The sequence below is a fragment of the Melozone crissalis genome, unplaced genomic scaffold (assembly GCF_028551555.1).
Source record: "Melozone crissalis strain CALT ecotype California unplaced genomic scaffold, PUWL_Pcris_2 ptg000027l_1, whole genome shotgun sequence".
Classification (NCBI taxonomy): Eukaryota; Metazoa; Chordata; class Aves; order Passeriformes; family Passerellidae; genus Melozone; species Melozone crissalis.
Window position 1 is genome coordinate 68,106,500 of NW_026535805.1, and position 14,901 is coordinate 68,121,400.

The 14,901-nt window shown below is 35.8% G+C and overlaps 1 protein-coding gene across 2 annotated transcripts in view; it reads right to left on the reverse strand.

Annotated features, from left to right (window-relative positions):
- Window positions 1-14,901, reverse strand: part of CSMD1 (CUB and Sushi multiple domains 1) — a 1,069,501-nt gene that overhangs the window by 144,688 nt on the left and 909,912 nt on the right. For both annotated transcript variants that reach the window (XM_054280127.1, XM_054280126.1), the window contains exons 32-36: window positions 13,393-13,506; window positions 11,749-11,844; window positions 4,714-4,917; window positions 3,404-3,528; window positions 2,695-2,791 (exon numbers count right to left, since the gene is read on the reverse strand). In XM_054280127.1, coding sequence (XP_054136102.1) covers window positions 2,695-2,791; window positions 3,404-3,528; window positions 4,714-4,917; window positions 11,749-11,844; window positions 13,393-13,506 — 636 coding nt within the window. The remainder of the gene's footprint in view (window positions 1-2,694; window positions 2,792-3,403; window positions 3,529-4,713; window positions 4,918-11,748; window positions 11,845-13,392; window positions 13,507-14,901) is intronic.

The window sequence follows — 14,901 nt, forward strand, 5'->3', positions numbered from 1 at the left end:
CCACTGGCTGCACCATCCAGAGCTTCGTGAGCAGCTTCAATTGCAGCTGCTCACGCAGCTACCAGCACCAACTGTATTCCTCAACAGTACTGATAAAGAATTTGAAATATATTTAAGGATGTTTAAGGTGCCCTGTAACAATGAGGATGTTAACTCACAATTACTATTACACTTTCTAATGAACAAGTGTCACTTGGCAGTTCTGTTCCTTTTTAGGACCTGGTAACATTTACCACCAGTCTTTTACTTTCTTAAAGGGTGATAATCATTAAGATGAGAAGGTAGATCCTGTTGTACTGTGGGAAATAAATGAGGCTGCTTTTGAATTCTCATAATTGCTTCTTTCAGTAGAATCATTCAGGATGGCTATCTGTCACAAATGGAAACCCCAGGGACTGATAGTGGTCCCCACACAGTTTCAGTATCTTCAGAAATTATTTGTGTGGTAGGATTGAAAGCACTCTCACCAAGTTTGCTGCTGACACTGAACTGAGTGGAGGGGCTGACATATCAGAGAGACCTGGAGAGACTGAAAGAGTAGACTAGTAAGAATGGTATGAACTTTAACAGAGACAAGTGCAAATCCCTGCAGGTCTGTTAGAATAAGCAAAAGAGCCTGCTACAGGCTAGGATTTGTGTGGCTGGGGAGCAACTGAAAGGACCTGGGACTGTTGCAGAGGAGAAGCTGAATATGAATCAGCAGTGCACTGCTGCAGCAAAGAAGTGAAATAGGTTCCTCAGCTGCACCCAGAGCAGCATTACTAGCAGAGATAGAGAAGCACTGCTCCTCTCAGCACTTTGTCAGGCTGTGTGTGGAGTATTGTGTTCCATTCTGGTTCTCACAATGCAAGAAAGACAAGAACAGACTGGAGATGTCCAAAAGAGGACCATAACAATGATAAAAGGCTGGAGAACCTACCCTGTGAGAAAAGACCAAAAGGATTAGGTCTCTTCTTCCTGTAGGAGAAGGTTCAGAGGGGACCTTATCACAGTATTCCAGTACCTAAAGGGCTCCTCATTTCTCTGGGAGCTGCAAGGTTAAGACACGGGGCAAGAGGTCCAAGATGCATGGGGGAATGCTTCATATTAACATTAGAAAGAATGTTTTTACCATGGGAACCACCATGCCCTGCAGCAACCACTCAGGTGACATGGCAGAGTCTCCATCACTGGAGGTTTTGAAAATGCAACTCGACAGAGTACTGGACAATATCATCTAGGTTTCCTTTCTTACAAAAGGTTGAACTACATGGTCTTGTGAAGTCCTTTCCAGCCTGGATTGTTCTATGATTTTATGATTCTATGATCTAACTGGAATTCTACTATTCGCTTGCTAACCTCTGCCTTTTCTGGCATTGGGTACATGAAACATGGAAGATATGTTTTAATGTGGTAACCAGATGTAGTGTCCTAATTGTTTTGGACTTCCTTTACTGTCAATAGAGAGAAATGGTACTTAAAGCGCAGGAGCAGATATCATTGATGATAGCTTAGGTGTAGGTATCTACACTCCATGCTAGAGATGTGTAGATATCTGATGCTCACTTAGACAGATACCATGGCAGGATACTGGAAGTCTTACAGACTTCTTAACCTTTTGATTGAGAATCTGTAGTGTGGAAAATAGGCAGTTCTCCTAGGAGGCAGTAAAAGCAGACAAGTTTTGTCTAAAGGCTTATAAAGAGATGAGGACTGATAGGCTTCATACTTAAATATTCCATTATGGTATTATTACAGAAGACTGTATCCCTTTCAACTATCAGAAATGGCAACAAAGAGTAATGCATCTCATTCCAGAGGTAGAAATTACACGCAAAGTGTGAAAGTCTGTGTAGCTATCTAAGAAGTGAGGAGGCAGGGGGTAGCCAAGAATCTGGGAGGGGACACAGCCAGGACAGCTGCCCTTAACTGACCAAAGGGATGTGCCACACCTTATGGCATTGTGTTAACCAGTAAATTTTTCAGTTGATTCTTCATTTCCTTACTAATCTAGTATGCGTCTATACTTCAAAAGTTTGTGAAATCACCAGAGGCAAAAATCCATCTGCTTTAGCTACATCAGAATCCGAGCAGTAATCATGAGTCTGTGTTATTATTCATGATCTAATCCCTTTCTGTTTCTTTTACAGAACACACTCTTTCTATTAAAAAGTCTCATATAGAGAGAAAAAGTATATGTGCTTGATGTATTTTATACAAATAATTACTGGGGTTTTCTTATATTCCAGTTGTATTAAATCAGTTGGTTCTGTGAGGTCTGGTGAGTTTAGATGAAGACTGAATGCTTCATCTTTTTCATGAGAAAGGCAGGCTAATAAGGATAAGTTAAGCCAAAGCTACCAAGGGAAGCTCCTTGAATGTCAGTACCAATTTATATCCGTGTATGTCCTCTATGTGAGGGGCAGGAAATATAAAAGAAAGGATTTTTTTAGAAAGTATTATTAACTAAATTCTACTAATTAGAGTTAAACATTTTAGTGTCCCATTTTCTTCTGAAAATCTCTTTGAATTTGAATATTGACATATTTACGCCACCTGAAGTCTCCTCCTAAAAGCAAGAACAATTCATAATGGTATCAGAAATTATGAATATATACTCCTTATCTATATGTGTGAGCAAATAAAAACATGTTCCCTCACATACATATATATATATGTATAAAATTGTATCTTTAATTCATGGTGTATCCTAACCTGAAAAGCTCCCAAGACGCGGTGCTGTCATATCTCCACCATCGTATATTTCAAGGGAGTCCCAATTATGTTCAGTGGCAAAGCTGATGACCTGGATCTATAAAACAGGACCACAGAACTTCTTTAGGCCAACAAGCCATGTGCATCTTTAAATGTTCTAAAACCAGCAAAATGAAAAAAGAACACGTAGCAAAGAAAATAAAAATAAGAGATCCAAACAAAAGACACATCAGTGAAAGGAATGTAAATGAAAAATCAATATTCACTTTTTGCATCGTGTTAACTCTTAGAAAATATGACACGAGGTAAGTAAGAAGGATTTTGCACATGTTGCATCATTTTGAATAATTACTCAAAGTGTGAATGAGCAGATTATCAAGATAGCTGCAGCACTCTCAAGGGACTCAGTAATACCCTGGCAGATAGAAAGAGTTGGTATTTGCATATCAGATTGAAGGAGCAGGACCTGCTTTCAATTTACTACACAATTAAAACAGAAAACTGCTTGTTAATCACTTCTCATTCATACCCTTATGTGAAAATAAAGTAACATAAACAAAGCTAACCAAAAAACAATAATGAGAAATCCAAAGCACTAATATTTCAAGTACCCCACTCCCCAATTATAGGATTACAAATTCATGAAATTTTTAGAGAAATAAACAAACAAAGTACTTAATATTCCATGCTTGACAGAATACAGACTTGCCTGAATACCTGATCCCTCAGTCACTATGATTTTCCACACACAATTCAAGCTGTTACCATATGGTTCAGGGTAACCTGGTGAAAGAATAGTACCTCTGCGCTCAGTAAAATTCCCACTGCATGGCACTGGAAGAAAGTATTAGCACAAATCATTACACAACTTAAACCACTTTAGAGAACAGAAACGTAATAATAATTTTACTAAGATCAAGATAATTATAATAATCTGCTTTTGTAGCATAAACACATAGACATGAAGCAATCATCTGAACCTAGAATGCATCTTATCTAAAATATATCAATGATATCCAGCATAAGATGCAACCTGTCCAAATAAACAATATAGAAAGGAACTCCATTTTGCATGTGTGCAGCCTAGAACAGCACAGCAACAGAGGCTTATTGTGCCTTACTTAGAGTAACAACAAACTGCAAAGACATAACATTAAACACAATCATGATGGACAGAAATCATGTGAATTTCCCCACAGCCCAAGATAGCTCCAATATTGAATCTAGTGAATGAAGTGGTGTAGTACATTGAATGTTTTTTAGTGTATACACATTTGGTTCATTAAAGTTAAGGAAAACAGAACAACAACAACAAAAAACCAAATCCCCCCCAAAAAACCAACCAAACAAACAAACAAAAAAAAAAAGCAAAAACAACAGAACAAAAAACCCCAAAAGAATATGCAGAAAATAGGATACCTGCATTTATTTTCAGAACACTCTAATTAAGTCTAGAGTAAATTCCTAGGAATAGCAACTTTTGAATAAAAATCCAAATAGGGAGAAGGTAAAAATATTTCAAGGTTTACAAAAAAGCTTTAGTGCTAAACATTATTTCAGTGCAGGTCTATTGACAGACTAAAGAAAATTAGTTATACTTAAAAATGCTATCATCATTCAATGTACACTGTGCTTTTGCTTGAAAAAAAAATCATTATCCTATGTGTGATAGAAATACACAAGCAGTGTGTTATAAAACAGGCGAAGACACTTCTGGAGAATTAAATTCTGTCTTCTATTTCAAGCTGTAGATAAGTCATGAAAATAATGACTGTTCAAGAAAATGTGCATCACACTTGTTCATATAATCTAAGTCATTATATGAAACAATATACTGCCTATGAGCCAGCTGGTTCTCAATTATTTCTTGATATGGAAAACTGCTCTTTTAAATTGGGCATGACTGATATTAATCGAAGGAGAGTGAATATATGGGTTAAATACTACTTCCTGAAACAATTCCTGAATCCTAATTCAGAGACATGTGACAGAACAGACAATGTAAATGTAATTGCTTACCTACACAGCTTGGTACTGTGTCGTTCCACTGAGCTAAGGCATTTGGCACAGACTGACATCGGATGGCTTTTGAGCCTTGCAGCAGATAGCCAGGACTACACTCAAACCGAACAACAGAGCCTGCTGAAAACTCGGAGCCAATTCTCCTTCCATACCTCGGCTCTGGAACTGAGCTACACTGTGTATCGCTTGTGCGTGGAACAGCTGCATACAGAGAGAAAAATATAAAGTCATGAACACAAATGACAGTCATAATAAAAAAACCAGGCTAGTAAAAATGCTGATTGTTTCTTATAGGACAGAGCTTAATTCATGTTACTTGCTCTGCTTCTGTATTCTCAAAGAATGGACTAACGCTTTCATGGCTATTAGCTGGAATGTGGTTTTGGGCTGTGCCTGTGTACAGTCATATGAGTGCCGTGGCAGCTCAGAGACATTTTGACTTTGGATGCACAGCTTCAGGCACGAGAAGATCACTGGGTGTTTCTGTGGCCCTCTTCAATGACAGAATACTACATCTAATTCATTTAATAAATATGGAGCCTTTAGCTTCTCACTAGAACTTTCTCATTAGAAGCCCAGAAAAATTTTATGGTGTAGTTAATCAGATATACAAAAAGCATAATAACTTACAAAATTATTTTTACCAACAATTATTTTTACCAGTAATGTCTGGGAATTCATAAATCTGATGTGATACAAGAACAGTTAAAAGACTGCGAGCAATATATAAAGAGCAAAATAATAACATTCATTAGAAGTTCATGGGATAGTTTTACCTTTGGCTTCATTATTTATAAACACTTCTTGATAACAGGCATTTTTTATGCCTACTGACTTTTGCTATTGTGCCTGTTGCTCATATGTAGAACTTGCTCTTACTACATATCATTTTGCAGTTAGCTAGTAAATGCCAATTTAAAAACAAACTATTTATATAGAAATGACAGTGTGCAATATCATCTATGTTTTACAGTATAATAAAATAAAGGTAAATTAAAAATAATCTTATTAAATATATGAAATTTTTCTGTGTGAACAGCATGTTCAAAAGCTTTGTTTCATCAGCTTTGTTTGTTCAAGAATTAGTTTTAGAGTGACACTGCATCTAGATATGAATAAGTAACACCACAGAAATTGTCTGCCATTTAGTCCTTAAGTAAATGACACAAAATGGCACCAGGAAGGAGAAAAGAAAAAAAGAAGGTGAGTGTTACACTTTACTCCTGGAAGATTTCCAAGCATGGTGCATCTGGCTCACTAATGTAAACAGAATCATAGCTATATTTAGTTTTATTTTACAGCATTATCTTTAAATTCCTTTGCTGACCTGTAAGAATGAAAGAGTTTCTATCTGTTCATGGGCACAACTGAACACACCCCCTCCACACCTGCTCAGCTACCCTGGTCACTAAGTAAAAGACAAGGTGTATAGAGCTTACACATAATTATTTTAATATTGGTAACTTTACACTCATCCTAATTTCTTATACTGTCATTTGCTCCATCCAGAATCATAATTAAGTTTTAAGTACTTGTAAATGCTCTAAAAATTAACATTTCTTAACAAGTTGGATACGGAACAGTAATTGAAATCAATTTTATCTTAAATCTAGCATTTAACATGCAACACATTTTAGCAGAACAATGAAAGTTGTAATTTATGATTACATTATGTTCTACCAGTTTAAGCATTGCTACCATATATAACAGTTAGGCTTGCCCAAGTATTACTGAATGTAGAGAAAAGCTTTTCTAAAAATATTTAGAAATAATTATTACCATCAATAATAGAAAAATACATTCTTTTTTTTATAATATGCAATGAATTGATTAGTCAGACAAAGTGAGACAAATTGTAATATGTATTTTTCTTCTAAATTAGTATGTTGGTTGGTTGCAGATTTTAACCTTGAAAGCTACAGAAAGTTGTAAAATGTACTCAGGATATAAAGAATGGCATACTGGCATACTCCTGGGTAAATGCACAATACGGCAAAACAAAAGCAAATCCATTTTATTACATTTTTTAAAATATTTAAACACCTTACACAGTTTAAACAAACAACTTACCTTTCAGCAAACTTAATACACCTGCCTTTGTTCAAATAAATAGGAATTTGTCATTAAGTTCCCAACAGGACCTCAGTATCACACATGTGCTCTATGAAACTTGTTCCTGCATGCAGTTCTAACCCTGTCAGGAAACCCGTCTGCACTTGTGGAAGGAAAATGATGAAACCATACTTCAAGGATTTCACAATCACAGTTCTTCCTGATGATAACCTGCAGGTCAGATGCAGACTGCCAGGTCAATTCAGCTGACCCAGCTTGCTCTTTTTTGCTCTTTTATTTGGACTAACAGCCTATATGCTTGGCACTACAACTTCTGCCATGTAATTCAGCATTATCCATCCCTTGGTCAGGCCTCCTTGTTCAAATGGGCATTTTGGTCATGAGATAAATAATTCAAAATTATGTGGCAGAAAAGGGCTCAGTATATTCTTGTGGACAAAGCAGTTTATATTCAGGAAATTAAAACTTAATTATGCTTAATTTGTTACCAATTTTACACAAGCTTCTGATCACTGATTCAGGAACTAAAAAGAAAGAGGACACAAAAAATCAATCAAGTTAATGAAACAGTTTTACTTCATTCTCATCAGGCTCAGGTTCAACTTCAAACACCTGTCTTCCCCTCCTTTTTCTCTACTTCTTGCGTTCATCTTTGTTGTACCAATGAGGTGAGAGGCAGCACAGGAAGCTGGGGTATGTGCTTTCTTTTTGCTTTTCTCTATCTTCCCTAACAATCTATTTAGCGTTTTACTCGTCTTTCTCCTCCTTTTTGCTTCTTCAGGTTTCCATATCACCCTCTTTCTGAATGTTTCTCCTCTAGCATGAGTCATCCATGGGCTACAGTTCCTCAAAGATGTCCCCTGCTGCAGAATAGTACTTTCACAGGCTGCCAACCCCTCTGGGGTGTTCTCCCTCCAGCAGGTGTGCTCCACAGGCCACAGCCCCTTCAGAAGTACAAGCCTTTGGCTGGGAGTGCCTCTTCCCAAGAGCACTCCAACAATCCCTCCAGCAGCATCTCTAGCAGCACTGCCCAGGAGCACCTCTGCCCCAAAGCAGTTGTCAACTCTCAAATATTTCTGAGGCACCACACGTTCCTCTGACTAGTGGGAATGTGGGCACGTGAGAGGTGGCTTATAGCAGCTCCACAGGATGCTGTTTGTGAATGGCTCATGGTGGCTCAAGGCCTCCTTCCACACAAGTCACCACCTCAGCCACCTGATAGTTAAACTTTTAGCTTCTCACATGTCCAAAGCTTTTCTCTCTTACCTAAGAGGCTACATGAACTGACTGAAAATTTCAGCATTGCTCCTGGAGTATTTTCCATTCATTGTGTGAAAGAAACCCTTGCTCAGCTTCCTATGGGAATACTGTCTTTCCCTATGTATTCTTTCACTCAAATTTTTAAAAGAGAGTACACTATAGAAAAAAAATCCTTCCTGTTTCTCTAATCCTTGCCTAGCAACCACATCTGGAGAATATCTACAACAGCTGCGCAGGCAAAGGACACTTTTAAAGTCAGATTTAAGAACATCCCATGACTTTCAGTAATAGTAATAAATTGGGAAATTTGCATACATGCACTAGTAATCTACACTTATTTTTGTGTAACTAAACCTTTTAGCACCTCGCAGCAAAGAATGCCAGATCATCTGGTTTCATTATAATATTCCCTTATGAAAGTTATTTTCCTGCTAGCAAGTTATCTCTGACATGATAGCAAATGTAAGGGCAGTTTACTAGCAGTTTACTCTTGAATTAGTTCACATACCAGAAATACTTTTTCAGACTAAAAGCTGACATTTTACTGAGATCAGCCCTGACAGCCAGAAACATCCATGGCTGCAGTTGTATCAAATTATTCTATTGCCAGCAAGAAACACTCAATGACATTTAAAATTGACATTTTGCTCAGTTTTTCATAAGTTTTACTAATACTCTGTTAATGGTTACTATGAGACAAGAAATGCTAAAGATAGAAAATCACATTTTTTTTAATCTCCCTCTCCCCCTCCCCCCCCCCCCCCCCCTTCGGTTTTAAAAAGAACTGCCTTTAGAATAGATGCAATGCAAGCTATAGATAACAACAAAGTAAGGTAGTTCCTTACTTCCTCACACTGCTTAAAATGGGATTTAAATAGTTAATGTAAAAACTTAGCATAGTTTCTAATGTCTATAAAAAGTTAGGAAAAAAAGGTCTGTTTCTTTAAAAGGTGACACAACTGACAGCTCAGCTGAAATGCCTCCAAGATTATTTCAGTTGGAGGAGACCAACAGCAATCATCCAACTGCCTTTCCAATTCAGGACTGACCAAGTTAAAACATGTTATTAAGGGCATTTTTCAAATACCTCTTCAACACTGACTGGCTCGGGGCATTGATCACCTCTCCAGGATGTCTGTTTTAAAGCAGGACATAATGTGTTGTGGTAGCACATATAAGAAGCCATACTAACAGATTTAGTTCTGCTCTCTAATTACATTTAGCAGACAATGTGTGGCTGTGCATTTTATTTTTGTCACAAATTAGACCAAATTGATTGTTAAAGCCACAATCTTCTTTTACTCTTATTTTTGTCTTGACTTCTCCATCCTAATATACTAACTTTCTTAATAATCCTCTTTAAAATATTAAAAGGCCTAATAAACTAGTTCATGTATTGTGTAGCAAGTAAAAAAGATAAATATTAAAACCCCATCAGTATTTGGATTGTAGGAAGGTAATTACTTTTAAATGAAGGAACTTCGTACTGCTGCAGCCTGAGTTATAAAAAATAGAGGCTCTTGTTTCTTAGGTGATGTCATAGCAGGAAGACAAGCATAAGAAAGCCTGAAAAAAATCCCAGTCTTCTTGCACGTGATTGTTCTTAGCATATATCAACATACCTGACTCTAATATTTTGGAAGGCTCAATATTTATTTAGTCTCCTATTACAGACACTCTTTACCTATTGCATTAATTACAAGGAAATGTGATCATCTGAGAAAAGAAATTAAGTCATAGATGACATATCCAGATAAAAAAAGTTTTTGAGAAAGTGGCATCACAAAAGCCATTAAAACTGAATCAGAAGCTAAAGCCCCTATCTGTGGGTTGCTCAAACCAGAAAGAATGTGAAATAAGGCAAGCAATAGCTTTTTCTCCCTTGAGCCTTCCTTGTAGCTTTTACCTATAGTGTTGTCAACCTAGACTTCTCAAGCTGTGTCAGAAAGGCATTCCATTTTCTATAGTAATTATCCTCCATTTTTCAGTAAATGTTTCATACCACTGTGAAACAAAATTGAAATCAGCCCAGTGGAAAAGTGAACAGGGAAGAAGGTCAACCTGGAATAGAGGGCAATAAATAAAATGATTGACTTTGCAGACCAGATTACTGTGTTCAGTGTGAGAGTGGATGTCATTTCTAAAGTATTTAAGAGGCTAGCAAGCAGGTGGTCATTGGAAGTATGATCACATGCTTTATAAGAGGAAAAAAAAATCTCAAAAAGATAGAGTTTATTAAATACCACTAACTCATTAACCAATATATGCATATATATATAACTATGTTTAGTAATGCTCTTAAGCAATATTTTAAAATATATTAAAATCCCATGGCATTTAAATAGCTTCATGATTTTTCTGAGACAAATAAAGTGACTTTTTCTGTCTAATTTTGCTCCTATTTGTTAAAATCTATTTCTTACAGTTAATAAAAGTATGAATAATAAATAAAAGAATAATAAAAGAAAATAATAAAAGAATAAAAGAAATGAGGCATAGCATTGTGCTCCCTTGGAAACTCCCTGTTCAATAGCACTCTATATGTGTATATATACAGCTAATAGAATCATGGGGTTTTATCGCTATGAATTCTTCAAAAGTAGTAAAAAGTAACACTTCAGGCTTAACAATGACAGAAATATGTCATTCATATGCAAATGGATAAGAACTCAAATGCTGAAAGCTCTTTTCTAACTTCAAAGTTTATAGACCTCCTCTTTTACGGTTAATTTTGAATAAGTTTTAATGCAAGTGTATGTAAGATACTTTTGATGTGTAACAGTATCAATATCCAAGGGAGAATGTGCAGTCATGGTGACATCTTTCTATAAACACAGGAATCAGAAGGCTTAACAATCAGTCCTACCAAGCTTCTTTAAACTGTGGAAATATTCTTGAGGTGAGACAGTTCTTTCCATTTATTTGTTGTGTCAAACTAGGACACTAGAACTTTTACGCTTCACTTTCATAAAGATGTTCAGTGAGTGTCTCATTAAGCTTACTGGGTGTGTATGCAATACATCTAGTGAGCTGCCCAGAAGTCAGTCCCTTTGGGACTGCATTTGCTCCCTTACAGGCAGTGAATCTGTAAGCAATGCTCCCGGTGCCACCAGACTGCATTCAAGACTCATGGATCAGCCAAGTGTACTCAGCCGCCCAGCAGAATGCTAACAGACTTGGCTATGTTGTGACATTCTTGCATTTCAGCTGCAGTGTGCAGACATGCACAAAATGTCTCCTCAAGTTCAGCTGGGTCAGAAGCAGACCAGCAAGTCTCCCACCCACACTTCAGTACTGAAATTGATGGTCTCTGCCACAGCAATTTTCTCTCCGAGCTCTTCAAGACAGAATCCTTAGCAGCCTGAACAACAGCTCTTGACAAATCACCTGGGAATACTGAGAAAGACTAATACAATTAAGCACATTCCTAAACCCCTTGAGCTCATTCAGCAGTAAGGGAGCAACAGATTGGTAACTACTGAGAAAGGCAGGACATACTCAAGTCTGTGGGGCAAGACAGGATAAACACAGACAACTGCTGTTAGAAAGCCTGTCTGCCAGCAGAAGTTCCTGATCTCTGGAAAAAGGTCAAGACTACGCTCACATTTAAAGCAATGCATTAAGGCTTATGCAGAATAAAAAATCATACAGTTCATGAAATTGGTACCAGTGTCTTCCACCACAAGTAGACATGTTTACCTTGGTAAACAAAGTGAAACCCCCTGGCTGATGCCCCGCTCTTAGCACTGAATCGCAGAAGAATTTGATTAGATGTAGCCAAAGGCAATGTCTCTCCTACAAGTGGAAACAGAAAATAAATACACAAACCAGAAACAATGGTTATAGCTCTTCAATGCATAAATAAATATGCTGTTAAAACACACAGTTTCATGTTTTCCTCTATAGATAAAGAAAACATAAATACCATTGAACAAAATTAAATTTGTCATTGCCAGAATAAAAAGACAAGAGAAACCTTCTGGAATTTACTGCAGCAGCTGGAACTAAAGCTCCAAGAAACTACATGACAAGAATCCTACTGCTGCTTGGGGCCAAAATTATAGAAGACTTTTTAGTTAACTCTTTTCTGTGAGTGTTTTGCCTTGCAAAACACATTAATCAAATGAAAGTATTTGAAATGCCACAGGAATCTCCATGGAATGTTTACCATTTCAAGACCAAAGCAGAGAGAGCAAACTCATGACTTGTTTTATGTAGTGGATTCAATAAATATGTGGTCACACGTGAACCATACTACATTATTAACTTTCTTATGGCATTGCAAATTTTATTTCTGATTTGAGGATTCATAAAAATATTTAATATACTTTATCTCCTTTCCTGGCATATTTGTCAGGAGTCATGATAAAAGTTCAATAATGAAACACTATAGACAAAATTGCACTAGGTCTACAACAATTCCACTACATATGACTACTGTTTTTATTCTCCCTGTACTGTATAAACCCATATATTATGAAATTCTTCAGAAATGAATGACGATTTAAAACATCATCTATAACTAAGTATCTAAGTCTTTCACTTTGATTAATTTTATATTATTGCAACTAGAGATTCCATGTAGGAGAATCCTATCCTGAATCAATGAAAATCAGATATGCCACAAGTAATAAAAAAACCCCAGAAGTTTAAATCAAATAGATATGTTACAGTCTGTCCTATTAAGTATTTATCCAATTATTCAAAGTAAAAACCAAGAAGCCAAAAATATCCCTGTGTTGCAAAAATATTAAACCCACATGTAAACTCTCCAAAATACTAGAAATGCTTAACAAAACACATTAATAGCTGCAGAAATATAAAAAATATACTTACATATCACTGAAGATGAACACATTCATTATATATGCACACATTGGAAATTTGACCATGTTGCAATCCATATAAGATTAATTATGTTTTCACTGGGTCAACATTTTTCTGTAGTTACCTGAATGCAACAGCTGGCCTGCTTTTAGTCTAAGTGCATGTTTGCATACATTTTGTAAATACAAGTAATTTGTGTAAATTAGCCATTCAGAATATGTAGATGTGTATTTCAAAAGGTTTAGGGGCAGAGAAGACAATTACACCATCCAATCTGCCCTCTTACAGAGCGATCTGAGAACTTCATTCAACTTTTTCTATACCTGCCCCAGGATCAGTTCTTGCCTAAGCATATGTTCCAGAGTAATGTCTTGATTCAAAGATTTAGAAGGGTATTCCACTTCCCTTAGCCTCCTGTTCAAATAATTTTATTTCCAATGTAAATTCATGCCATTATCCTGATTATTTTTTCCCATATGGAGCTGTGTAAGAAATGTATACTTCTTTATTAATTACCTGAGTGGAATCCAGACAGAGAACTAAGAAGTCTAGCCTGAGAGTTTTCTCCATCAAATAATTCTGCCACATCATTCAAAGCTGTCTGAAAATAGGCAAATTGTCCAAACACAACTAAATATAAAAAAAAAAAATTAAAAAGAAAGGATAGAGAGGAAAAAAAATAAAAAAGAGAAGATAAAAGAAGAACTTAGTTTTCAAAACTGAATTTAAGGGTGCATTTGTGTTTGTCTTCTTTATTAATGAATTCCTGTACAAACTTTTCCAACTTATATAATTGTCTAATGTGATAAAACAGTTGCATTATATTTACATGCAAGGGTATTTTTTTTGTTTTCACTATTTCCATAATTTTATTAAAAGCAAATGTATTAAATCATGATTTCACCAAAACTTTTACCTCCAGTCAAACAAGTCTTGTTGTTGAGGTACCTATGAAAATAAGAAAATGGAATATCCCAACAGAAAGGTTTGTACCAAAATTACATTGCCAAATATGGCAACTATTAAGGATCATCTATTATCACATGGGATTAGTTGTTTACCTGGCTTTAATTTGAAGAATTTTTTTTAAACTTACTGAATCGTCAAATTTTTAAATTTCCATTAGTACTTAATTTCTCTGAATGCTATAAAAACAGATCAAATATTAAAAAATACCAGTGTGTTACCAGCTTTGAAATATTGCTACACTTAATATGCACTTCATCTGCACATAATTCAAAGTATATTCATAAATTATTTAATATTACATCTTGCTAAATATTGAATAGTTCCCCAAATTCAAATATCATCTAGCAATAGAAATATGAAATAAAACCAAGTCAATAAAAATATTATTTTGTCATTCTAGCCATCTATATTTTGTTTACAGCTGCGTCCTTACAGGTTTCATTGTATACAAAAAGTACCAAATGCATTAAGTTGTTGTGAATTAAGCCTTTTGGTAAATAGGTAGTAAAATGAATCTTTTCTGGACTTAAGAAAAACTGCTTTGCAGGAAACTACACCTAACATACAATTGCTTGAGTTTTAGAGATTCTTTCCAAGTTTTTAGACACATTGGAATAATCAGTTTTGTGATTTTTCACAAGCATTTTTGGTACTTTCATGCAGAATTGCTTCCACTGTACATCTTAAACAAATGTAATTTCACTCATCTCACCCTTTTCACAACATGAAAGAAAAAAAAAGTTAGAAAGTAAGAGGTATATTAGAGCTTTTTTTCTGACACTTGATTTTACTTTGCAGGAAGCATGAATGAATGATTATCCTATGATGATGAATAATGTAAACAATGAAGGCATTCAGGATTGAAGGCATTCAGGATGTGCTTAGATAGCAAAGATAGATGTCTTATCTGAAGTCAGTTGGTTACTCTAGGGAGAAGTAAAAGGTTAAAATCCTAGAACCATTTTCCATGTCAGTAATATATTTAGTTTTAGAAGTAATTTGCAATACAATGTAAACCTAAGGTCATTACTCCAAATAAAGGACATTTAAACATGG